The sequence below is a fragment of the Suricata suricatta genome, chromosome 3, assembly GCF_006229205.1.
Source record: "Suricata suricatta isolate VVHF042 chromosome 3, meerkat_22Aug2017_6uvM2_HiC, whole genome shotgun sequence".
In the NCBI taxonomy this organism is placed as follows: Eukaryota; Metazoa; Chordata; class Mammalia; order Carnivora; family Herpestidae; genus Suricata; species Suricata suricatta.
In genome coordinates this window covers 55,481,006-55,508,866 of record NC_043702.1, presented here as the reverse complement: position 1 = coordinate 55,508,866, position 27,861 = coordinate 55,481,006, and the positions used below count along the sequence as shown (strand labels likewise).

The following is a 27,861-nucleotide window of genomic DNA, read 5'->3' as shown; positions in this document are numbered from 1 at the left end:
GCCTCGTGTTGGGTTCCATGCTGGGCGTGGAGCCTACTTAAAAAAATTAACATAATTTTAAGCTATGTTCAGTGACAACACTGAACAGCACTCCTAAATCGTAAGAAGAAATTAATTAAGTAGAAATAACACACAATGGTGTAATTTGAAGGCCTAGAGAGGGGTTGCCAAACTTTCAGTAAAAGGCCACCTAGTAAATATTTTAGGCTTTGCAGGTCATACAGTCCCTGTTAAAACTACTCAACAATGCCACTGTAGTGTGAAAGCGTCATAAACAATAATGAAGAAAAATTGAAAGTGACTATGTTCCCATAAAACATTATTTACAAAAACAGGCAGTGTGCTGAATTTGGCCTTTAGGCTATAGTTTGCAGACCCCTGCCCTGGAGTCCTGTGTTTAATAGGCTTTAAGTGGAGTGTATATATAAAGTCACCCAGAATACTTGCTCTAAAACTGCTGCTAATCTTTTGTTTGGTTAGTTTTATTTATTTTTTAAATGGCTCCTACATATTTTAATCAATCTAATGTAAATCTAAGGGACACGATCCTTCTAGAGATGTGTGTGTGGCCTGGCAAGAGTCATGTAATATGAGTCATTTCAGTTACTTCATCTGAAAAATGGCATGTAATATAACCTTCTTTAGTTGCTTTTAATGAACTAGCTAGCTCAGGAATGATAGCAGGATGTGCCAATAAAAACCCCACAAAGGACATACTCTTTATTTAGAAATGAATTTGTTATATCTATACAGTTTTTTGTTTTGTTCCATAAGAACGCCAAGTTTCTATCCTAGCCTCATGTGTGGCCGTGAGTTCCCTCAGCTTCTTTATCTGAATCATAAAGAATGATGTTGCTCACATCTCATGGGTGTGGTAAGGGAGGCTGGACAGATGGGTTAGATGGCCTCTATCTAGCACTTATATACTATTGGAGCTGGACATGTCCACACACTTTAATTGTTGCGTACTGATGAGGGCCAGGCCTCACAGTCTTGTGGCTTTCATCAAACAATCTGGGAAGGAAGATAAAAAGGAAAGAAAACTAACAAAAACAGAGAAGGAAAGACAATAAAACGTAAGGATAATGGTTGAGTGGATAATGGCAGGCAACATCTTTAGCTACCATGAAAAGTATTTAGCCAATGTGTTTGTTGAATTCATTTTGTTGGTGGTCACTCTGTGTTCATTCTGAACATCCAGCAGTTAGCTAAGTAAACACACATGACTGATGAAAGAAGAAAGGGAACCATTTTTATAGGGACCATTAAACTTTAACTACCATCTGGCAGGGAATGATTAGAGAAGATCAAAATTAAGGCCGTCAACACAAATGCTGTGTGAATACCTCAGGGAATTAACATGGATAAAGACAGTGAACTTGTGGTTGAATAAAGAGACAGACAGAAGGGGGAAGTGGTGAACACATCCTTTATAGCTTTGGACCTCATGGTCACATTCATTGCCAAAAGAGCTCAAAAGAGGGGAGAAATAACAAGGAGACCATGAGAAAATCTGAAACACCTGGAAATAATCAGATGCTCTGCTCCAATCATAAAAAAGAAAGTTAAAGAACTACACAGGACCACATCATTTGGGCTTCCTCCCTACCCAGGAAGGAAATGTTTATAGGAGAGGTGTGTTGAAATTGGCAGATAGTTAATATTCAGATTAGCCTAGAGCTTAATAGTAGGAAATGGTTGTATATACTGCTGGGAAAAAAACACAAGGAAGTGTATCCTTGTGAACACAAAAGACTCCATAATTTCTGGGAATCACTGTTTTCCCACTAATTAAACAGTCACCCAGCAGGTAGTTTGAGGGAGAACAGGAAAAAGGGCGCTTTGGCCTTCCTCTTTCAGGGATCACTTCTGCCTTCCATCAGTTGATAGCATAGTACTTAACCCCAGGCCAGCTTCCCTCCTTGAACATAAAAGATTCTTGGAGAAAGCTACTTGTTTGGTTTGTGCTTTGTCTCTGTGTTCTGACGCACACAGAAGGCCAGACTTCTGAATGTCTGAAAGAGGAGTCACGACGGAGGGCTATGCTCTTCTCAGTCCTGAAGAATGGGGGGAAGTCCAGAGCCCTGAACTAACAAACGAAATTTTCTCTTTTCCTTCTTTCTCTCTTCCTTCCCTCCCTCCCTCTCTTTCTTTCCTTCCTTCCTTCTTTCTTCTCTTCCTTGAAATATAGTTGACACATAACATTACATAAACTTAAGGTGTGGGGGTGCCTGGGTGGCTCAGTCAGTCAAGCACCCAACTCTTGGTTTTGGCTCAGGTCATGATCTCACGGTTTGTGGGTTTGAGCCCTGCGTTGGGCTCTGTGCTGACAGCATGGGGCTTGCTTGGGATCCTTTCCCTCCCTCTCTTTCTCTTTCCCTCACCTGCTTGTGATTTCTCTTTCTCAAAATAAATAAACTTTAAAAAGTATGGGGTGCCTGGGTGGCTCAGTCAGTCAAGCGTCTGACTTCTGAGCTGTGTGGACAGCTCAGGGCCTGGAGCCTCCTTCGGATTCTGTGTGTCCCTCTCTCTCTCTGTCCCCCCCCTGCTCACACTCTGTTTCTGAAAAATGAATAACCCTTAAAAAAAAGTTAAAAAATAAAAAAACAAGTTGTTTTTAAAAAATAAAAAATAAATACACTGAAGATGTTGATTTGATACATTTATATATTGTAATATGGTTGCTATTGAAGTGACAGTTACATAATTATCATTTATTTTTTGTGGTGGGAATAATTATCAAGTTTGATGATGATAATAAAATCTTGTCTATATTCGCTTTATTGTGCATAGGGCCCAGAGCTTTGATTATTGGAGTGATGGAGACAGTTTGGGAACAAATGAGCTGAAGCTCATCTGTCCCAGGCATCACAGTGGAAGTACCCTGAGGCAAAAGGGAGGAAGGATGTGTTACTTGAGGTGGTGTATATGGAAATTCATCATGCATTGTTTTTCTCTCTCTCTGGTTTCTTCTTATTTAAGGGCTTAACTCTATACCAGGTAGTATGCAGAATGCGTTTCCATCTTTTATCTCATTGATTGTGAATACAATTTTGTGAGGTATGCATTATAATCCCATTGTACAGCAGAGAAAACTGAGAAGACAGAGAGAGGTTAAGTAACTAGTCCAAAGATAAGGCCATGTGGTTAGTAAATGTCGGTGCCGGAACTCAAACTGAGGTCTTACTCTCTGCACAGCTCTCTCACTTTTATGCTCTTAGCCACCATGAAGAAGTCTCCCTCCTGGCCTCCCCACTTTCCCTTTCTTGAATGGATGTGGGCTCACTTCCCATTAGGGTCAGAAGCTTAAAAATAATGGATGCAGCCTAGTCAGGTGTTGGAACAAACTAGCTCTGACCCCCTGCGGGAGGGGCCAGAGGCTGCCCTCAACACCAGCGAGGCAGAGCCAGGGAGAGCCAGGCAAACCATCACCACAAGGACTGGCATATTTGGCCCAGGCCCCTTCCAGCCTTCTTGTAAAAGAGAGTAAGTGGGAGATAAATTATCTTTTGCAAAAGAGAATAAATGAGAAATAAAACAACTGCATCTTTTTTCAAGCTTTGAATAATGTTTCGGATAGTCTGGCGATGGTTTATAAGAACATTTCCTTTGTTCCTTATTTTTAGAATAAAATATTCTGGAGTAAAATTCTATTGTAAGTAAAATTCAAATAATGGCACAACTCATGCACATATACCCTATGTGCAAGAAAATGCAGTGTTAAAAGTAAGAACATTCAAAGGTGTGCCAGAAACCTCATCATTAACACGCTTTCCTCTGCCTTTGTACTTCTGGAATCTCTAAACATCTGGTGATTTTACCATCAGGAAACAGTGCAGTGTCCATCTGTTAAATCAGGCTTTCGCTTCATTCACTTGGGAGGATCAACCAGATGTGGGCGTCGTTTACATTATTAATGATTTCAGTCTTCCCTTTGTACATGCCCTGTGAGGGCACAGGGAGAGGTAGTCTATAAATCACTAAAAAGTGAAAAAGTCATATTTTACTTTATTTTAGGCATAATGAAGGAGCAGAACACTTTTTTTTTTAAGTCAGAGCATAAATCATTAGAATCTATTTGAATTTTTGCCACCGGAAGACTTTTAACTCCTTTTCTTTTCTTTGACAGAAAAACCATCACAAACATTATCTCAACACATGCGTGTGCACACACACACACACACACACACACACACACACACACGCACACACTTCTTGATGCTTAGGCAGTGGATGCTATGTGACTCCTGCAAAGATAGTCCCTGGGTCTCTCACTGGCAGTCGATGGGATCTCTACAACTTATTTATAAATAGCTTCATATGAAATTTAGGTCCATGGTCTTCCTGTCCCGTCACAGTTATTAGTCATGCCCACATGTTACAATGTCCCTGTGACAAAGCAGTGACTTCAGTTGGCGTCAGGGACCTGAGATAGCCCGGCATATTGACGAGTACAGGCTCTATTATGTCACCGTGGTCTTTGGCAAATTACTCAATCTTTCCAAGCCTCATTTCCTCCCCTGTAGAGTGAGGATGATGACCATAATCGTGTCTCCTTTAGAGAGTTGTGTTCAGGATGAAATGTGACTAACTATGCAACTGCTGGACACACGGTAAGAATGCAGCAAAGTTAACAATTATCAAGTGCTAAGATGCTGTGAGCAACCAACTTCTAAAAAACCTTTCTAAAGAGCAAAATTGAGCAGAAGGCATATACTCAATACACCACATACTCCCTGTCCCACACAGGCACAGCCTCCCACATTATCATCATCTCCCCCGCCAGAGACGCACATTTGTTACATTTGATGAACCCACCTTGACACATCAGTATGACTGAAAGTCCACAATGTACCTTAGGGTTCACACTAGGTATTGTACATTCTATGGGTTTGCATAAATGTGTGACATGTGTCCATCACTATAGTATCACACAGAGACTTTCCCTGCCCTAAAAATTCTCTGTACTCTGCCTCTTCCTACCTCCTGCCTCCCTAATCCTGGTAATCAGTGATCTTCTTACTGTCTCTATAGTTTTGCCTTTTCCAAAATGTCATAGTTGGAATAATACAGTATAGTCTTTTCAGATTGGCTTCTTTTGCTTAGCAATATACATTTAAGTTTTCTCTATATCTTTTCATGGCTTGACAGCTCATTTCTGTTTAGTGCTGAATAATATTCCATTGTCCAGATGTTTTACAGTTTATTTATTTAATTCACCTCCAGGTGGATATTTTGGTTGCTTCTAACTTTTGGCACTTATGAATGAAGCTTCCATAAATACCAGTGTGCACATATTTGTGGGGACATACTGAGGAGTGCAAATGCTGGATCATATAGTCAAACTATGTCTAGTTTTGTACCAATCTGCCAAACTGTCCTGCAAAGTGGATGTACCATTTTGCATTCCCACCAGCAATAAATGAGATCTCTGCTCAGTTTTACTGTGAGCCTGAAACTGCTTTAAAAAAGGAAGTCTACTAAAATCTTAAAGAAAGCCTTTCTCCTGACAAAATGTTTTCTGTTGCCTATTTTCTTTCATGGTCTGGAAAGTAGTCCTGTGGTGATGGGCATGGCCAACTTAGTTAGTCTTTTACAGTTTCTAATTCTCTGTGTTCGTACAAATTACTCATGGGGAGATTATTATGCTTGTGAAATCCAGCGGGATTAATTTCAAGAAGTATTGCCATCTTCTCCACAGCTATTCCTTGAGAGCTCCCCATGTGCCAGGTGTGTACGAGGGGTAGGAAATATGGCGTTGGTCAGGACAGTAAGGGAGCATTCGATAATTCCCAACCTTCACTATTGGAACTCTGAGATATAGTTTGCATTCTAAATTTTAAAAATATTACACAAATCTGGTAGAAATATAAGCTTTTTCATATTTTCTTCATCTAAGTTAGTCTAGAAAATCACATTTAACAATGAAAATCAATCTACGTTGTTTCCAACCTCTGAGAAGCATAGAAACTGAGCAGTGAACATCTAAAACCAACATGAAAAATGTGAAAAGCCACAGGTTTTTCTCACCCTACCTTGTGTTACATTGATTACTGTCATGTGAACCTGAGGACACAACTCATTGGGTGGTGTATCTTTAGCGGTTTTCTTTCCCCTCCTCTTTCTCTGACCATGATCAATCCCACTCCTGCCTCATCCTGCCTATCTTCTTGAGAGGAATCCCAAGCAGGCTCTGTGCTGTTAGTGCAGAGCCCAACATGGGGCTCAAACCCATGAACCACAAAATCAAGATCGAGAGTCAGCTGCTTAACTGACTGAGTCACTCAGATGCCCCTGATGATTCTATTCTAAATTTTTGAGGAACCACAGTGGCTACACTGGTTTGCAACAGGATCCTTTTTCTCTACATCTTCTCCAATACTTGTTTCTTATGTTTTTGATTTTAGCCATTCTAACAGGTGTGAGATGATATCTCATGGTGGTTTTGATTTGCACTTGCCTGATGATGAGTGATGCTGAGCATCTTTTTATGTGTCTGTTGGCCTTCTCTGTCTTCTTTGGAGAAATGTTGGTTCATGTCTTCTGTCCATTTGCTAATTGGATTATTTGGGGGGGTTTTGGTGATGTGTTGTATAAGTTCTTTATATATTTTGGATACTAACTCTGCATTGGATAGGTCATTTCTCCATTCAGTATGATTGTTTCATTTGCCGTGTAGAAGCTTTTTATTTTGATATAGTCCCAATAGTTTATTTTTGCTTTTGTTTCCATTCCATCAAGAGACGTATCTAGAAAGATGTTGCTATGGCTGATGTCAGAGAAATTACTGCCTGTGTGCTTTCAAGATTTTTATGGTTTCAGATTTCACATTTAGGTTCTTAATTCATTTTGAGTTTATTTTTGTGTGGTGTAAGAAAGTGGACACACCAATATCTTAATTATAAATATTAATGAATGGAAATATTACTTGACTTTTAATATTTAATCTATAATTTCACCATGTAAAGTTCAAATGTACTATTATTAAATGACAAATACTAGTTCATAAAACATAATTCAGATTTAGTGAATTAAAACTGGAAGCAGAATTTTGGATATGATACAAATTCATATATGAAATATTTTTTCTCCATTTGGATATATACAGAGATGAGGATGTCCTTGTATCTTAAGTGTTAATCAAAATAAAAAAAACTACTACTAGGATGATATTGAACATACTGAGAATTTTTAAGGATTTGGTTGATTTTTATATGTTAAATAGACTATGAATTTTCTTGCAAATCAGTCTCTATTCCAAGATGTAAAAGAAAAAGCAAGAAAGAAAATAGTGACCCATTCAAATATGGTAATTTCTATGTCTTAACAAGTTTATAAATAGAAATATTGACAATTTTTAAAAATGGAAAATTTATGGGCTGTAAGCAGGTACCATTTTTTGGAAAATGACAATATTTTGAGCACCTACTCTTCATGATGTTTATGGTTCACATTAATTTTGTCATTTCATCTATCTCTTCAAGGTCAGCTACTTTCTCCAGAAAATCCAATGCACAGGGAAACAAAACAATTGGAAATAGCTTATAAATATTACACAGAGTTTGGTTAGCAGTACAGTACTTCCTTGCCTTGGAGTTTACTCTCCATATGCATTTACAGCTTCTTTTGGAGTCAAAATGGACAGAGTTACTCCATTAGCATGGCCAATTGCAAATGCCTCTTTGCTTGTCTTCCCACTTCCAGTATTACCAACCTTCAGTCCATTTAGCACACAGCAAATAGAGAGAGGTCTTTTAAACACGTGTCACTCCCTTGCTTAAGACCTTCCAAAGGCTTTTCACTGCACTTCAGAAAACCCAAATTAATAAGCTCTGCATGATCTGGCCAGCCCCTATCCACTGTGGTTGCCCCCACATTGCTCCTCACCTGCTCTGCCTTAGCCACACTGGTCTTCTGTGAACACCCAGGAATCCTTGAGCACTTTCCTACTGTTCCGGATTCATAAAAAGCTCTGGGCACTTCTCATCATACAGACTGTAGCTTGAATCTTACCCTAGAGAAGACCTCTAGGTTTGACTATGACTGTTTCCTAGTTGTTTGTATTCCATAATCTGTAGTTGCATGTTCATGGGCTTATCATTGGTATCTCTCCCACAGATTGTAAGCTTCCCAAGGGCAGGGAGTACATACCTTTATATTTAGTATCTGGCATAGAGTAGGAGCTCAATAAGTGCTTGTAGAATGGATGAGAGGATTTAAGAACAATAGGAGACTGAACAGGAAACTGATAACTTCATAGAATAATGCTCAGATCTTACATGACTCCCGGAAAGCAAAGAGGACTAGGATATGTGGGCCTAACTTGATGGGTGACTCTGTGTGAATTCTTAAACCTCATGTTGGAAAACAACCCAACATACAGACCCAGCTAAAGGTGATAACAGTATGTATACCCATCATAGAACTGTTGTATGATTTAACCAACGAATTGTTATGTAGTAGATTTAGATATTTTTATTCATCATACATTTTATGATGAATACCTCAATATTTGGAAAAGTTAGGGAACCGGGTCCCAAATGTTTTGTGCTAACTTTCTCTTAGTCCTGTCTGTGCCCCAGAAGCCCAAAGGCTGTGACAAAGAAACATTCTGCATAGAACATTTACACGCTTGATGTAGTACATGGCAGTTGCTAAGGCAGAAAGCCAGAGGTAATGGGCACTGTGAGAGTTACGTGCAGCTCTTCTGCACAGCACTTCCCAACTGTAATTGAACCATCCCCTCCTGATCCTTCAGGTGCTATCAGGATGATTTTCTGCAGACGTCAAGAAAATCCCTGAAGGGCCAAAGATACTTTCTTGATGTTACAATCATTATTTCAAGTGAAGCTACGTGTTTCGCTCCTAAGTATTTTAATAAGTTTCAAGAAAAAAGGAAATTCTAAGTTAAGACCTCCTCCCCGCTGGCCCCACCAAATGTGAAGAAATAGATCTTAATACCTATTATTGTCAAGGTAAAAAAAATGCATAATATTCAAAGTGATACAAAAGTGAGAAGTAGAAATTCGGCCTTCCAATTTAAAGCCACAACATAGTCGTGCTTTGTATTTTTTTCAATTGTCCTTTTGAAGCAGTGGTGGAAAAATTAATGTTCTATTAAATAAAAAGTGCATTATCAGCTTATGAGTCCATCGGGGATCCTTTTTTGACAATAAGCAATCTCTAAACCTAGCAGTGGGATATATATGTCTAGTTACACATGGAAATCTGGCTTCTTCTCACATACCAAACCTATACATTTTACTTGACCAATAAGTTCTGAAAGTGATGTCTCTGTCATAATCCACACCTATGTCAGACATTCTTTACAAATGTTTTGCTTTCTCTTTTTTTAAGCAAGAGAATTGTTTAATTCTTCTGGAACTGGTCCCATCATACCAAAAGTGTAGATATCATCTAGTACCTGTGGCCTTAGCAAAGGGCCAAGGCACAAATAAACAGTGATAAAAATTCCTTCTCTCCTTGTCTCATCTCCTGAAGTTGACTTAAGTAGAGTAAGGATACCCCCCTACCTGGACTCTCTGCATTTTGGAGATCTAGCTTTTGAGTCTGTTTGCAATTTGTTCTTTCTTTATGTATACTTTATGTATGCTTTAAAAAATGCTAAGCGAAATAAGTCAGGCAGAGAAGGACAGATACCATATGTTTGCACTCATAGGTCTAACAGGAGAAACCCAACAGAGGACCCTAGGAAGAGGAAAGAGGAAAGAGAGCTGGGGAGAGTGAGGGACACAAATCATGAAAGACTATTGAACACTGAAAAGGAACCATGGACTGAAGGGGGAGGGGGAGGGGGGGAAGGGGGATGATGATCATGGTGGGGGGCACTTGTGAGGGAGAAGCACTGGGTGTATTATGGAAACCAATTTGAAAATAAGTTATTAAAAATTAATAAAAATACTAAATAAAATCTTAAAAAATATTAGTTTTTTATAATTTAATTTTTTTGATGTTTATGTATTTTTGAGAGAGAAAGACAGAGCATGAGTGAGGGAGGGTCAGAGAGAGAGGGAGACACAGAATCCAAAGCAAGATCCAGGCCCTGAGCTGTCAGCACAGGGCTTGAACCCATGAACTGAACCCATGAACCATGAGTCCATGACCTGAGCTGAAGTCGCACACTTTATAGACTGAGCCACCCTGGGGCCCCTTTAGCTTTCTAGCTTGCTTGCTTCCTTCCTTTCTTTTCTTTCTTTCTTTAATCATTTATTGTCAATTTGGTTCCATATAACACCCAGTGCTCTTCCCTACGAGTGCCCTCCTCCATGACCATCACCCTCTCCCCTTTCCCCCTTCAGCCCTCAGTTTGTTTTCAGCATTCAAGAGTCTCTCATGATCCCTTTAGCTTTCAAAGATAAATCTCACTTGTGTATCCGTTTACAGGCAAAATTCACTAGTAATAATAATTGCCACTATTTTCGGAGGTCTTTCTATGCACCAAGTACTTTGTTTAACCTTTATCACCATTTCCTCTAATGTAGGTACTAGTCTTATTTTACAGATGACAAGTAGTTGTGAAGAAACTCAAGATCCTACAGTTGGTTAGGGCTGAGACCTGGTGTCAAATTCGGTTTATCTGATCTGAAAATTGGGTGCTTAGCCAGTTTTCTATACATTTCTATACAACTATACAATTCTACTACCTAATCATCCTAGGTGTTTCTGTCTTGTCTTTTTTTTCTAGACTAAACAGTAAAAAGGAAAAGAACCCCACAAACATTTCCTTCATATGATATGTTTTTATTGACATTCCTTCTTGTGGTAAAATATAATGGCTTTTTCATGTTAATGCTGGTCAAGTGTTCATTTTTTCAGTTCCTTTATTCTGTTCATATTAAAAATGCACTTGATTTGGGGTGCCTGGGTGGCTCAGTTGGTTGAGTGACCAACTCTTGATTGCAGCTCAGGCCATGATCTCAGGGTTGTAGGATCTAGCCCTGTGTCAGGCTCTGTGGGGAGTGGAGCCTGCTTGAGATTCTCTCTCTCTCTCTCTCTCTCTCTCTCTCTCTCTGCCCTCCCCTCTAACCTCCAGTCTTGAGCACATGTGCACATGCTATCTTTAAAAAAAATGCACTTGATCTAAAAAAAATGGGGAGGACACTTAACCTGGTCTCCCCCCCCCCCCAATTCTTGCCAGTTGCCTGACCACATTCAAAATGGTCAGATGTTCCATTAGTTACATAATATTTCTATAAGCTTTAGTTATTCTAAAGAAATAGTTTCCAACTCATGGATCTTAGTTTGTAGAAGCTCTTGGAGTTACTGTGAAAGGTATGTAGATATATTTTGAATTTGTGTCTCCTACATATTTGTACTGCTACCTTCCAAATGTATGAAATGTTATGACTGATTAAGTGCAAGTTAATTAAAAAATTGTTTTAAATGTTTATTTATTATTGAGACAGAGAGAAAGAGACCATGAGTAGGGGAGGGGCAGAGAGAGAGGGAGACACAGAATCAGAAGCAAGCTCCAGGCTCTGAGCTGTCAGCAGAGAGCCCAACATGGGGATGGAACCCACAAACTGTGAGATTATGACCTGAGCCAAAGTCGGATGCTTAACCGACTGAGCCACCCAGGTGTCCCGAATGCAAGTTAATTAAAAATGAAATTAATAGTTAACCTGGCAGTGGTGGCTTGTCATCATTATGTAGCTTTCTAATTAGCAGATACTAAAAGTTCAAGGACTTGTAGCAAAGGATCTTCATTAAGAAGGCTGAGACCTGGTTTCAGTTGATCACTTTGAGACTCTCTAAATAATTCCTAGACATTTTCAAATGTTTACTTAACGATTCTCAAAGCTATCCACTCAAAATTAGAAATTTCTCATATGACACTGTCTTTGTAGAATAATTCCATTTTTCTTGGGCCTAACACTTCAAGAGAGAACCAAAGAAACACAAGAACTATGACTTCATCAAATCAAGGTTATATTTAGGAAGAGAAAAATGGGACTACGGCATATTGAAAAGGTTGACTGGCAGAATGCATTTGACATGGCTTTTCTGTTTTAACCATGATTTATCACTTTGGGAGGACAATCACCATGCAGGTCACCCGAAGCTCCATTTCTTGCTTTTGTCATGTCAGACTGCCTCCATGTCAAAAGGAGAAAATCTTCCTTCCCTCCCACCCTTGCTGGATGCTGCCCAGGAGAGGTGGGGACACAGCCTTTCCGTGTCTAAGTACAGATAGAGAAGAAGAACCTATAGTGGAGGCTCTGTAGATGGGCCTTGCCTGGAGAAGTGACCACTGGGTCCATGGCTGCTTGCCTGCTGGCCAGGCCCTCATCTGGGCCTCTGGGGCTAGGTTTGCACTGAGGTGTGGAGGAAGAGACTTGGCCTCCCTTCCCTAGAGTAAACCTTCTCAGGCCTCTCTCCCTCTGGGTTTGCGATAGCCCTAAGCCAAGCTGTAGAGCTAACAGGCAATATAGGCTCTTAGGCTTACTCTGCGTTAGAAATTATAAAGTGCACATCTCAATCTTCCTCTCTGATATAATGACTAGACTAGACATGCATTTGTGTGTGCATGTGTGTGTGTGCGTGTGTTGTACAACTCGACAATTCTTTCTCTGGACCAGAGTGGTGATTTGATTTGTATATGGTATACGTAAGGTGCTGTTCTTGATGTCAGTATGCCCACCTCTAGCAACACTTTTCTTCCTGGCGGGACCAAGCTTGTTGGGAAGTACATAAAAGTAAGAGGAAATAGACTATGCCAAGTGCCAACTAACTTTCTCATGGATAAAGTGGGTGAATGTTGGCCTGATTTACTTTTATTTCTTAGATGTCTTTTTGGTTTTCTTCTGGTTCTGTGGTTGTATTCTGAAGAATGAGGTAATCAGATATAGGAGATAAAGTGTCACTATACTTTTTGAAAGCACGGTTAGGTCTATTTTCTCAGTTGTTGACAAGATCCAGGAAAGAGCACGATTTTGTATGTGTATCTAAAGGTCAGGTGGAACATATTTCATTCCAATTAAGAGTTATTGAAGTAGAATTTATGAGTGGAAGATGACAATTCTATCCATCTTTATTACCTAACATTGAAATATAGTTGAAATTGAGTTGATTTCATAGTAGGCTTTCTAGAGGCAACATGCTTGCTAAAATTTCTATTTAGAAAAGTATTTTTTTGCAATTGAGTGAATTTTATGGCTGTGAAAACATAATAATTTCATATTTCTGGTCTTTATTTCTTATGTTAAGACATAACAAGCATCTATTCTATAATAAAATAAATTGACCTTTTTTGCCATGGAAACAGTAATTTTATATATCTTTTTTTTAAGATGCAGGGAGTGTCATTTCTCTAATAAAATATAGTTTTGCATTTTCATTCAACTTGAAGAAGAAGTATAAATCTTTAGAACTGATTTCTTTGCCAAAACATTTTTTTTTAGTGAAAAGTTGTCAATTGTACTAGTTAACAAGGATAAAATTGCAGGTGTTTTGGGGCTCCTGGGTGGCTCAGTCGGTTGGGCGTCGGACTTTGGCTCAGGTCGTGATTTCCCAGTTTGTGGGCTTGAGCCCCCGCACTGGGCTCTATGCTGACAACTCAGAGCCTGGAGCCTGCTTTGGATTCTGTGTCTCCTTCTCTCTCTGTCCCTCCCCTGCTCACACTCTATCTCTGTCTCTGTCTCTCAAAAATAAACAAACAGTAAAAAAAAATTTAAAAAAAATTGCAGGTGTGTTTATGTTCCAGGATATAAGCTTAGGTTGAGCATCCACAGTCATGTCACTGCTCTTCTCTGTAACCTTGATAGATCACCCCAATAAATATCTCTTGGGGTAAAAAGTAATTTAATCTGTGGATCTGTATATTACCTCCTCATGAACATCCCATCAGGGGTGCCAGAGTGCTTTCATGATATGCACTCAACTGAAACCATCAACCCGATTTCACTGAGGATTGTTAGTTAGACCACAATCTTTGGTCTCAACTCTGTCATTAAATTTTGCTCAAAGGTTGTTCACTTATGCATGGAAAAAAAAAAAAGCTAAGTTCATGATTTGGTTTTGAAAGACTCTGCATTATAGGCCTGGATGACTCCTGGGAACTGGAGTCTTCATTTGTTTTATCTTGAGGTTAACCCAATTAGAACCCAGTTTACATTTCTATACAATGGCATAACTCTTACCAGTTCCCATAAGATCTTGGAACTCTGGGTCATGAGAACACAGCCCACCCTCTTTGTACCGACATGGCGGTTATTGCTAGAATGGTCCCCATCTTGACCATTCCTTCCTATTTCTCTGCCAAGATCCTTAGGTGAAAATTGCCTACAGCTCTCAGAAGATTTGGGTCCATTAAAAGGTGATCTGAACAGGGGATTGTGAAGCATAAATATGGATAGGCAATTCAGGAAAACATTGTTAATAAAAAACTAGATAATTTAAATAATTTTCTTGATGCCTTTTTATTAAATAGCTCTCGAGAGAGAGGCCTGCAGACCTTTGGAAGAGCCAAAGGATCTTTTCCACTAACTAGTGGGAACATTTAACCTCTCTGACCTCAGTTACCTTGTCTGTTAAATACAGGTAATAGTATCTGCACTACGTCAAGCGTTTTCGGGATAAAGTGTGGGATAAATGTGAAAGTGCTTTTCAAAGTAAAAACAGCACTGTATACACAAATACTCAGAATCAGAGGATTGCAAGTTGAATATATATTATTCAAATTGTTATATATTTTTATGTATTATATTGAGATATTATGGCCCAGAAAGTAATTGTTTTATTGGATGGTATGCAGGGTGTATATTTATGTTGTACAGGATTTATACAAGAGAAAATAAAGGAGTTTGGGTAGCTACTAAATCTTCAGTATGTCTCTATTAAGTGTTCCGTTTCTGTTTATGAGAGCTGTTGGTAATCATTTGTATAAGTGATATTATAAATTACTCTGTATAACTCTAGCAAATATTTATTTTAAATACAAAATAGTTCAATTTTCTGTGATGAAAAGCCTAATTAATTCAACCATAAAAATATCATTTAATCTTTAGTGGGGAAACTGGTTAGCTGTAAACCAAAAGGTTTGGTTCTATCATATAAGTATCCAACAATAAATTCAACTTTAATGTAAAAGGCAAAATTGTGGAAATAGTGATATTACCCTCATTCTTAAGTTCCCTGTAAATCCATTGTCTTTTACTACCAGCAGAGGGAGCCTGAGAATTAAATGGTGCCAAGATAGCTTTACTAATTCTTTTGAATTTACACAGCTCATAATAAAGAAATAATAACCCATCACGGATTAATGAAAGTCATCATGCTTGGATTAGGCTGTAGATTAGTATTTGATTCCAGACTACCAATTATAATGAGCTTCAATAGACTGGAAATATCTATAGCCTGCCTCTACTTACCCCAGCAGAGCATCAGCTGCAAACTTCTAACAAAGTTAATAATATTCTAACACGCAATTTACTTCACAAGACATCACATCAGAAAGAATGCATTCCTCAAAATAGAATGTTATCAAATTCACAGCAACAGTATTGTGAATTATTCTCATTGTCTGTATGACCTCCACATGAGAACTGGAACATATATACACAGCATGTGATCGGTTTTTCATCCTTTAAACATATTTTGTTATCTAAACTTAGTTTTTTAAAATAGAAGAATAGAATAAAGTAATGAGTGGAAAAGAATGATGAAGTGCCAGCATTTATGATTCAACAAAAAGCTTATTTATAGTTATCTCATTGAAAAATAAAAGGGTTTCCAAACTTCAAGAAAAAAAACCTATCAGAGAGCACATATTCATTGCTTTATTTCCCCTAATTAGATATAATAGTGCAGTGCAGTTGTATATCTTATGTACCCGGGACTGAAGAAATCTACTAGAGACTGAGACCGCAATAATTGCATTTTGATACTACAGAGCAACTCTCATTGTAAAAATGATACTTTAATAGTGGTATTACTGCCAACCTAATACCAAAAATCCACCTTTCTTGGAATCAAGACATTTGTAAGCATGGGTCTCTGCCTACACAGAACTTGTCTATTACAGTTGTAAATACAAAACTGATCAATTCCCTTCTTCATGCTAAAGAAGTCACTTCAGCAAATGTTTACTGAGTGCCTATTAAGAGCCAGGAACCGTGCGCAGTGCAGAAGCATAGGTGTGAATAAGATAGCAGTCCTGCTCATAATCAAGCGATCAGGGCTGACCAGCAAGCCAAGAACTACAAGGCAAGGTAGCACATACAATAACAAAGACAACATTCTACTGGGCTTTAAGATTATTGAAGACCCGTAACATATTTCATCTTTGTAACCCCAATACCAAGCACAGTAATTTGCATAGAGTTAGTGGTCAATAAATAGTGAATTAGTAAACAACATGTGGAGCGTGTTAGTAGAGGGCATCTTCTTGGTAAATAAATCCAGGTTTCCCACTACTTCCCCTTCCCATTGCTCCAGTCCTCTTTTCCCTCGTTCTCGTGTGGGGGAGAGCCATCTTTCTTCTTATGTAGCATAGCAGTCGTGTGGCATAATAATTGGCACTTGATTATTTGCTATTCTTTGGGCTTTTTATTTGCTATTCTCTATGCTGTGATATCTTGGAATCTACAAGATGTGTGTAATAATAGTAACAACAAAAACCTCACAACAACCACCCACCAAAACCAACAACAAACAAGTGATAGGCATTCTGCTAAGTGCTGTATATGCATTATCTCACTGGAACCTTAAAATAGCTCTCATTATTCCTCATTTCAGGAGAGGGATCTTCTGCACAGAAGAATAACCTGGATGATCAGGGGAGCTCATATTTGAATCTAAGACTCTAACATCAGACTTCCTGCTCTGAATGACTGTACCATATTGTCTCTGTATTTAGTTTGCTTACAAGCAATTTGAATTAGCAGTGAAAATATCTTCTTGGAAGAGATGGTCTGTCTACTTCCTCTATAAATTGCTTTTAATGCATAAGATATACTTAGCTTTAAAGGTCATTTTATGAATACAGTAAAATATTTAGGTTATAGAAAGACAAATGAAATCAACTGCTAATTCTTTCTAAGCACCATGTTTCTTTTAAAACTGAAGAACAAAAGATTTCGATTTTTATAATAGGCAAAACACCTTCAAATTTATCTTCAAATGCTCAACAGACTCCAAATGACTCCCCAGAACCGGACCACAGTGCAGTCTGCTGTGGAACGCTTTGCAGCTTTGTTTTCCCAACCAGACTCATTAGCAGGGCCAGGTGGTGGTAACTATCCAACTGATTCCTACAAGTAAAAAAAAAAAAAAAAATCTGCCTAAGATCACCATGGACTCTCTCCCCCACTCTCTGCTTCATCTCTGACCTGATATACTTTTGGAAAATAATTATGCATGGTAGGAAGTTGCCATATAGCAGAGAAGGAGTATTGTATCCTGGGATTATAGAGGATCTCAGATTAAACAGTTTTTACTGTAAGAAGAATAAATTGAAAACCATGGTTTTCACCAGCAGAGCTCAGTGAAATCTATTTCTTGCTTTTTTTCTTTCCTGTTCATTCCATCATTAAAAACTGCAACAAAGGAAATTATTTACCAATTTGGGGGAGAACATTAAGCACTGGTGCTTAGCATTCAACAACATAGATTCTAGGAATAAAAATAGCTCCAGGGTCTGTTCAAGTAATAAAATAATTATAAAAGAGTGGATCATTTAAAGTTGTCTTTTTTTCACACATTATACATGGTTACTCAACAGGTATGTGAAAGCAGTACTTAGTTAACCATTTTCTATCTAGGAGGAATTTTTAGTTAGTTAAATTTTGTTCCTGCTTCATTTTTTATTAAAAAGAGGAAGATAACAAAGGGAAATACATGAGGATAACGTTTTAAAAAGTAACTGTGCACCACCTTTCAGGGAAGATGCCATCAGCCAAATTCCCAGACCTGTCATTGTCTACTATGGCAGTCACTAAGCCACACGTGGCTACTGAACACTGGAGATGTGGCTTGTTCAAATGGAGAAGTCTAAAATGTATGTTAGGTTACAGAAAGTGTGGATAAAGAAGGAAATAAAATATCTCAGCAATAATTTTTATATGGATTACAGTTTGAAAAGATACTATTTTTGATATGTTGAGCTCAAGAAAATATATTATTAAAATTAATTTCACTCATTTCTTGTTACTTTTAAAAATGTGGCTGCTAGATGACTTAAACTTACCTGTGTGGGTTGTATGGTATTTCTACTGGACAACACTGTCCTAGACTTTTACTTTGGGATGTCACTGCTCCTGAGAACTGATTGACCATGAATAACAGCAAGATCTTCAATCATAAAACTAAAACTTAATTCAAAAGCCTTTTGAAAAACAACTTGGAGATACATATTAAGAGACTTAAATGTATCTACTCTTTTTAGCAGGAATTTACATTTCTAGCGCTGTGACTAGCAATTCCACTCTGAGGTATGAACCTGAGAGAAATGTAGACATATGTGCACACAGAAACTTGTACACAAATGCTTATAGCAGCATTATTCACAATAGCTCAAAGTGGAAACAACCCAATTGTCCATCAACTGAAGAATGGATGCACAAAATGTGGTATATCCATATAATGGACTATCATTCAGCTACAAAAAGTAAAGCAGTATGGATACATGTGACAATATGGATAAACTTTGAAAACATTATGCTAAGAAGCCAGTTGCAAAAGACCACATATCACATGATTTCATTCATAGGAAACACCCAGAAGAAGGAAATCTACACAGATAGAAAGTAAAGTAGTGGTTGTGAAGGGCTGGTGAGAAGTGGTTGTTGGGTAAGGAGTCAGAAGATGATAGCTAAAGTGTATAGGATTTCTTCCTGGGGTAATAAAAATGCTCTAAAACTGACTGTGGTAATGGTTGCCAATATCTGTGAATATATGAAAAATAATTGTATACTTTAAGTAGGTGAATTAAATAGTATGTGAACTATACTCAATAAAAAGATGTCCAAAAACTTAAAGAAAATTTTTTAATGTTTATTTACTTTTGAGAGAGAGAGAGAGAGAGCACGTGTGAGTGAGCACAAGCAGGGGAGGGTCAGAGAGAGAGGGAGACATAGAATTCAAAGAAGGCTCCAGGCTCTGACCTGTCAGCCCAGAGCCCAATATGGGGCATGAATACACAAACCGTGATATTATGACCTGAGTCAAAGTTGGACACTTAACTGACTGAGCCACCCAAGCGCCCCAATGTTTAAAAACTTTTAATCCTGGGAAATCAAATTCAAGAACATAATTCTAAATAAATTAGAAAATCCCTTTTATTTAAAAGTTGCATGCTGCTGCATTGCATATAACAGTTAAAAATTAAAAACTACCCAACTGTCCAAATAGCTAAATAACTCATGGCATAGTCTCATCATGTAATGCAGATATTAAAGTGCAGAGTGTTTGGGATGCCTGTGTGGCTCAGTTGGTTAAGCATCCAAATCTTGATTTTGGCTCAGGTCATGATCTCCTGGCTCATGAAAGGGTGCTATTGAAAGGACCACCAAACGCCAAACAGGAGTGAGGCAAGATTTATTCACGGCCAGGCCAAACCTGATCTCCTGATTTTAAGGAGAAAAGTGCAGAGAATGGCCCAGAACAAAGGCTGCAGTGAGATTATATAGACAGAATAACTCATTATTTAGTTAACCAATTACATTCACAGCATTCCACGGTAGCTAATTACATTGTAATACACAGACACTAGTTTTGGAGGGAACCTATCAATTTAAAGTTCTTTGTTCTTTTAAGATGACCAATCATAGTTAGGCAGTGACTAAGCGAATTTTTTCACTTAGGCTTGGCCTTGTTCTGATATTAGCAACCAGGAGCGTTTTGCTACAAGTAATCTATTTAACAAGCAGGTGAAGTTACAGAAGCAAGATGAAGCAGTTAACCTATTACATTCCATAAGTTAACATACTACAGTGAGCTGAGCTTTGCATCTGGTTCCCTGCTGACAGTGCAGAGCTTGCTTGGGATGCTCTCTCTCTCTCTGTCTGTCTGTCTGTCTGCCGCCCCAGTTTGCTCTTTCTCTGTCTCAAAATAAACTTTAAAAGAATGATGAGTGTAAACAAACTCGGATAAGAGTTTGTAATAATGTGAGAAAATTCCTGTTTTCTATGGTTAAGTGAAAACAATCCACTGTGATACATTCTTTGCATAATACCGTACCATTAAAAATGCCTAGAAGAAAACTAGAAGGAAATACTCATCTCAAAATATTAGTTAATATTTGGGGTATGGACTATGTGAGAGTTTTTTCTCATCATAATTTCTTTTTCATATTTTTATAATTAATAATTTTTAATTCAGAATCCAATAAATCCTATCTAAGTCCATTTTTATACTTTAATTGCCAAGAGAGGAGAGTAGACTAATAGGTTTTTATAAGATTCAAAAACAGAAGTTAGGACAAGGCAGAATTTTTGTTTGAAGCCTTCAATAAACCTTCAATTAACCAAAACATTAAATTAATTTTCCCGTTAATTGAACACTGCTCTCCTGGCCATGTAAGCATGAAGATAATTCACCACATCGAGGTGATAATTAAATTAACTAAAGAGGATGGTGCGGAAGCATTGACTGTTATTTTATTCTGTTGATTGAGACCTCGGAACCCAAATTTACCATCTCTTATTTTCTCTGACATTTTCTTATATTCCGTGCCCAATGGGAGGAAAGAAGAAAATCCTTGCTCCTTTCCCAAGTGAACTTTTCCACATAAGTTCTCTCTGCTGCAAATTTGTCATCTGTTTGCAAACATGTTCAGACCTCCTCTCTCTCCTAAAGAAAACTTTCCCGGGCCTTGCTCTGGTTCCATTTCAGGTTTTCAGCATTCTCTTCCCCCTCATTACTCAAGGCCCCTATATTCTTCCCGACTTTGGCCGTCTGGGTGGTATTGCAATGACCCTAGTAACATAGCTCTCTGGAATATTTATTACGTGCTCTCACCAAACCTCATGAGCTCTCTTTGCAGTCTGCAGTAGGATTCTAGAAAACTCGCATTCTCTCCTCCATTCAGGCTGTCGCCTTGCCATCTACTGCCCATTCATGTTTCACCCAACCTTCAGACCCTGGTAACCAACTTCTTGCCAGAGATTTATCAGATTCTGGCAAAAACAATCCTTGCTTGGTCCTGTGTGTGTGGAGGGCAAGGGCTGGATTTTAGTCATCTTGTTCCTGCTTGGCGGAAAGTTCTCAATTTAGTAGATAATTCTTGATACATGCTCAAAGCATCAGAGGGGCTGACAAGACAAGGGATGGTAAGGTTTGTCATCTCCTTTTGGTGGTGTTCAGATATTTTCCTAGCAGTGGCTGGTTTCTGACTATTCCTAAAATAGACTTTTAGAGCTACAAGAGAGCTGATCTAAAGTTCTCCTTTTGAGGTGATGAACCCAAACCAAAGCCCAGCAGCATGGAAGCCAGCCACATAGCTGGTCTTCAGCAGAACAAGAGCTAAAACTAGGCCATCTGGCTTCCAAGTCAAGTCACGACTCACCTTTCCCTGCCTGTCTTATGTTTCTATTGGCTAAAAGTTTCAGAACTGACTTTTTTGTCTCTTCCTCACAGAAGTCCCCCAAGAAACAAAAGGACCTACTACGGATGGGCCTTGCCTACTATGGATGGGACTGCCCTTCCTAGTCTGTGTACTCAAGATTTTAAATAAAATGTTTATTTATTTTGAGAGAGAGAGACAGACAGAAAGTGGGGAAGGGGCAGAGACAGAGGGAGACAGAGAATCCTAAGCAGACTCTACACTCAGTGCAGAGCCCAACGTGGGGCTGCATCTTAAAATGATGAGATCATGACCTGAGTGGAAATCAAGAGTCCAAATGCTTAAAAGACTGAGGCACTCAGGCACCTCTCTGCCTTCAAGATTTCAATTCACAAGAAATATTCCTTTTGTACCCAGTGGGGTGACTAGCTGTCCTGACCTGTCCTGGACTGAGGGGCTTCCCAGCATGTAGGACTTGTAGTGCTAAAGGAAAGAGTCCCTGACAGATCAGGACCGTTGGCCACCCTAGTATCAGGTATTCTACTAAACAATTTAATATGCCTTTAAAAAAATTTTTTTAAATGTTTATTCTTGAGAGAGAGAGAGAGCATGGTGGGGGAGGAGCAGAGAGAGAGGGAGACACGGAATCCAAAGCAGGCTCCAGGCTCTGAGCTGTCAGCACAGAGCCCAACATGGGGCTCAAATCCACAAATTATCAGTTTATGACCTGAGCTGAAGTCAGACACTCAACTGACTGAGCCACCCAGGCGCCCCTAATATGCCTTTTTAAATGACGACCCTGGGAATAGGCGTTCTCATTCCCATTTTACAGATAAGGAAGACTGAAGATTAAACAAGTTAAATGATTTTCCCAAGGATATGTGGTTTATAAATGTCAGAGCCAAGATTAAACCCCAGATTTGTTTAACTATAAGCTCATGATCTCTCTACTTCTTTCCAGTGTGGAGGAGACGGTGCTTTACAGCTGTGTAAATCTGCACAGGGAAAGATAACCTTGTGAAATGCTTAAAAATTGATTTATTATAGGCTAGTTTCATCGAGGTGTTGCTAATTTGCATGATTGACACATAAGGAGAAGAAAGGCAGCTGCTTAACATGCATAAATTATTTGAGAGTGATAATGAGCCAGGTAAAATTTAAATTACTCAGTCTCAATCCATTTAGTCCTCCCTTCCTGGAGTGGGAGGTGGGGTAGATGGGAGACACACATGACATTTATTTACATGTCTAGAAAAAAATGAATCCAGTTAATTTTATTAAGCTGCGTCTGAGTCAAAGACAGTGCACCAGAGTCAAATTAGTAGAGAGAAAAGTGAGGAGAATTATTAGTACTCTGATGGCAGTTGGATTATTGCTTTGACAAATTAGATAGTTTGATAAATTAGAGCTTGGTTTTCTTCCTTTCTCTAATTCCAAGATCAATTTGTTAATTCTTTTCTTTCTTTAGGAAAAAGCTGTAATTATAGTTAAATACTGTTTTAAAAACTTAAGTGCTTGAATTTTATTTTTATAAAAAGGGTAATTCCTTCAAGTGGTTAAGAGAAAAGCATAAAAAGCCTATTCAGGAAAAGTCTCCCCTCCAGCCTCGGGCCACACCACATAGTTGTCTCCCTTGACACCACCAATCACTATTATTCATCTCCTGTGTGTCTTTTCCGAGCTAATTGATTACATGTATGCAAATACTCCTCCTCCTTCCATAGAGATGGTAGCATAGTAAGGACATTATTCTGTATTTGGATTTTCTTTTAAAAACAATAACACATCTGAGAGATCTTTCTAAATCAGTAGATAAAAAGCTTCCTTATTCTGTTTTATGGCCACATAATATTCCACCCTGTGAATATACCATATTTACTAAGCTACTTCCCTACTGACAGTACATTCACCACTTAGACAACTTTTTAAACAAAAAGTTTTACATTTTTTTTTTTAGAGAGAGAAAGACAGAGTTGGGGGAGGGGTAGAGAGAGAGAAGGAGACAGAATCTGAGGCGGGATCCAGGCTCTGAACTGTCAGCACAGAGCCCAACAAGGGGCCCCCACGAACCGCCAGATCATGACCTGAGCTGAGGTTGGCCGCTTACCCAACTGAGCCACCCAGGTGCCCCTGGTTTTATTTATTTTTAAATATTTACTTATTTTTGAGAGAAAGGGAGACAGAGTGCGAGTGGGGGAGGGGCAGCGAGAGAGGGAGACGCGGACTCTGCAGTAGGCTCTACGCTCCGAGCACTCAGCACAGTCTGGGCTCAAACCCACGAACTGCCAGACTGTAACCTAAGCCAACGTTGGAAGCTAAACCGACTAAGCCACCCAGGTGCTCCTTAATGTTATTAGTTTTAAATACAGCTTTCACAGTTTCCTTATGTATACAAAAGTAAATACAAATGTATATCCTTAATTTTTTTCCTGTTCTACATAAAAGATAGCCTCCTACATAGATTATCCTGTGTTTTGCTTTGTCCACTTGATGAAATACCTTGGAAGATTTTTCATATCAGTACATACTGAGTGCCCTCATGTTTTAACAATTACAAAATCTTCTATTGTGTGGGTTTACCATATTTTATTCAACTGGTCCTCTATTAATTAATGGTCATCAAGTACTATTTTTGCCCATTCAATGTCCTGTGGTGCACCGCCTTCTGACGACTGTCTGCCACAGATAATTTAAGTGCTTAACTGCTTCTTTCCTTAAGAATTTAAGGGTTAAATATTAGCACTGAATTTTTTTGTTATTCTACACATGGTAGAAACCTCTTACCTTAAGCACCATAAATAGTCTCCCTGAATATTATTGAAATGCTGTTGCTCCCACAATGAGGAATTACAGAAAATGCTGCGGCAATTATTACATTACTCTTCCCTATTGATTGAGCTGTTGCAGCCAGTCCTCTGCGTGAGTGTGCGGAGAATGCCTGAGAATGCCTGGCGGGACCTGAGGAATTTGTCTTAAATCTTTCTTTCTTTTGGGTGTGCAGACAGTGCAGTGTGGAATGTGGATTTTGGAAGCCTCCGCTGTTCATTAATTTTTTTTTTTCAGCAAAATAAAATTCCGGTTTATTGTTGGACAACATTGTTTCACACATACATCAAACAGGCCAAAAAAAATAAACAGCAACTTCATAGACAAAAAAGGAAAAAAAGAAACCTTTTATCTTTGGCCTTTTTAACCATCTCATACAAACCAACTACTTATAGTACAGCTAAGTACATACACAAAAAAAGTTACTGGAATGCTCGGAAGAAGATTGTTTTTTTGTTGTTGTTTTTGCTTTTTTTACAAGGTTTTTTTTTCTCCTTTGAGATTATAATGAACATGGTCACACGACAAGTCAAGTCAGAAGTAGGACAGAACGCTCCGAAGGCTGGTGTGGTCATCCGAGATCATTAAAAATGGCTGACCCCTAACAATATGTACAAAAATATAAAATGTAAATGAAAAATACAAACAAATTTTCCTTTTTAAAGTACTTTTAAGAAAAAAAGCAGGGCCTTGGAAGTTTTGGTTCTTTTTTCCTCCCCTGTTGCAAATTCACGTTGTGGTTTTGGTTGGGTGACGGAGAGCGTGTGTCATCTGCGGGTGGCGCTGCCCGCGGGGGGCGGGACTCTCTACTCGAAGGTGACCACGTTTAGATTCTGAGACGGGAAGTGGAGGGTGAATAGGTCACGGTGGCCTTTTTTTGTTTTGTTAAGTTTAACTTTTCCTTTTTTTGCTGGCTAGTCATCCTCGTCGGTCTTTTGCTTCTTGGTGTCGACGTCGTCGTCCTCATCATCTTCAGCTGCCTCAGCCTCCTCATCTTCATCTCCATCCTCTTCCTCACCGTCGCCTTCCTCTTCCTCCTCTCCCCCTTCTTCCTCTTCTTCATCTACCTCATTGTCAGCCTCCTGCTCCCCATTTTCCTCATTAGCGTTCCCGTCAGCAGGGGCGTCTCTTCCATTCTCCGCCTCCTCCACAACTGCCTTCTTCTCCTTTAAGTCCGTGGTGGTGACCTCGGAGCTGGTGTCCACGGCCGCGTCTGACATGGACCGGCTGACGCCGGTGATCCGATGCAGCGGATTAGAAAGAAAGCGAGAGTTCCAGGACTCTGGCGACTAAGCTGCCGGAGTCTGGGGTGGCGAAGGAGGCGCGCGGCAGAGGTGGTTGCGGCGACCGCGGAGCCGGACGCAGGAACAATGCAAAGATGGCTTTTCACAGCAGCCAGTCTCAATTTTTAAAAGTTTTCCTGACTAGGATCCAAAATGATAATTTTCAATGATTCTCTAATGAATGACTTCAAGAGCCGGAGTTTTAGATTACCAAATAATATGGGATACATACAAATCTTGTTTTAGACTTATTTTAAAGGAAACGATTTGCATATCACATACAATACCGTAAAATCCTTCATGTGTAAGAGACCTTCGAAGCCTTTTATTTAAAAAGCTAAGCATAAATTATGGGAACGTGGCTTTGGTGATAAGGTGGTTTAAGTGGAAACAGTGAGGGGCAGAACAATTAGTCTACTTTTCTAAACTAGAGGCATGTTTGGCAATAAAATAGGGCTGTCTCTTGGCTGCTCCAGAGGGGGGTCTTTAATTCCACGGGCTCCATCAGACAGAGCTGGGCAGCATGAAGTTTAAGGAAACAGCACTGAAATATCACAATAATTATTTAGTTTTCACATCAGGATGGGTTGCTGGGGTGTAAATTTTGTTACTCAAGATATAATTAATGGATTTAAAATTTTAAGGAATAAGGACTTAAGCTTCAGAGGTAGTATGACATTTTGGCACCTGATGGGCGAGGTGGTATGGTGGTTAAGTCTGGGCTCTCATACCGTCTGCCGTACCGTCTATGCCCATGAAGTGACTCCGTAGCCAACATGGCTATGCATTCTAGCTCCAAAGTTTTGTTAGCTCCAGCTGGATTCCTAAGCCTCTGCTTCCCCATCCGCCATGTGGGGGGGTTGTGACAAACTCCATGCCCGCCTATTTCAAGCTCTCAGCAAGTGGCAGCTTTTCATCGCTGAGTCACTCTCCCAGAGTGCTTCTCCCAAGCTTGTGATTCTAACCTCTGACTTGCCTCATCTTTAAGGTATGTTCTGATGTTACAATGGGGAGTCAGAAGACGTCTTGGGAAATGATCATGAAAATCTGAGTTCTACGAGGCCACCCCTCTCTCTACCTGTTTGGGAACATCCCAGGGCTGATTTGTTAGGTTTAGGCCAAGAACTGAGCATGGGTAACCCCTGGAAGGCCTCATCTAATGAGTACTGTGCCAGGGCACTGGGTCCCTTTGTCTTCCAATCACAGGACTGCCATCAGAGTGTTACTGTGACAGGGTGAAGATCAGACTTTGGGGTAAAGAACATAAACGCGATACTATCTGCAGAAATTCCTTTTCTGTATCTGCTCCTATAGATTTGAGCACCCATAAGAAATGATGAGAAACGAATGATCATTTTACAACGATTTAAAAGGGTGCTTTTCATGTCTAATATTCCAAAGTAGCTAGATAGTAACCTGTCAAGTATTTTCTTATTTCTTTAATGCAAGTAATAAAGAATGGGGAAAATAGGGTAATGAAATCAAAGCTGTATTTTGACCAGTTTATATATGTATTATGAAGAATTCATAAGCCATCAAAAGCATCTATGAGACAGAAGAATCAAAACTATTTAAAGAGTATGCCCTTCAAAAAAGGTCAAAGAAAGCTAAGCCCATGGTTTAGAAATGGTAACAACGTACAGATTCAACGAGAAGTTTTAGGTAATGGCTGATTTTTAAAAACATCTGAAAAGCAAATAAAGTCTAAATAAACAACACATAGATATATTTGGGTCCGAAATTTTTCTTGCATTTATAATCCTGGATCTGCAGGAGAAGGGCTACATTTTCAGTCACTATTTCGCTGAGGCAGATATTAAGCACTTAATAAATGAATCAATGAATAGATGAATCAATTAGTGGATTGGAATAATATCAGTGTCTAAACACATCTGACAAATTACAACATTTATAATATTTTCAATGTGATAATAGCAAGATGCAGATCTACATCTTGAATGTCAAATGTCTCATGGTTGAGTGATAAATCCAACAATAAGACAGAAGAATTCTTCAGTATTTAAGGAAAAAAACATAAATGTCATCCATAAATTTTCTGCCTTTATAACAACAGACCTTTGATTAAATATGTAACAGAAAATAGGTCTCATGACCATATTACTCACAATTAGTTAATAATTTGCAGCAAGGGGCAATGAGTTAGTGTGTTGTTAGCAATATTCAAACACAACAAAACCAAAGCTAGAATCCTTGACTAGTTTATATTTGAGG

General features: G+C 38.9%; 1 protein-coding gene across 1 annotated transcript; it reads right to left on the bottom strand.

Annotated features, from left to right (window-relative positions):
* Window positions 1-24,588: 24,588 nt before the first annotated feature.
* Window positions 24,589-25,566, bottom strand: LOC115286465 (prothymosin alpha-like). The gene has a single exon (XM_029932974.1). The coding sequence runs from the start codon at window positions 25,564-25,566 to the stop codon at window positions 25,261-25,263; it is 306 nt and encodes a 101-aa protein (XP_029788834.1). The 3' UTR covers window positions 24,589-25,260.
* Between the last annotated feature and the right edge of the window lie 2,295 nt (window positions 25,567-27,861).

Bases quoted from the DNA above. Each gene is read 5' to 3' on its own strand.
- LOC115286465 (XM_029932974.1), bottom strand. From the start codon at position 25,566: ATGTCAGACGCGGCCGTGGACACCAGCTCCGAGGTCACCACCACGGAC.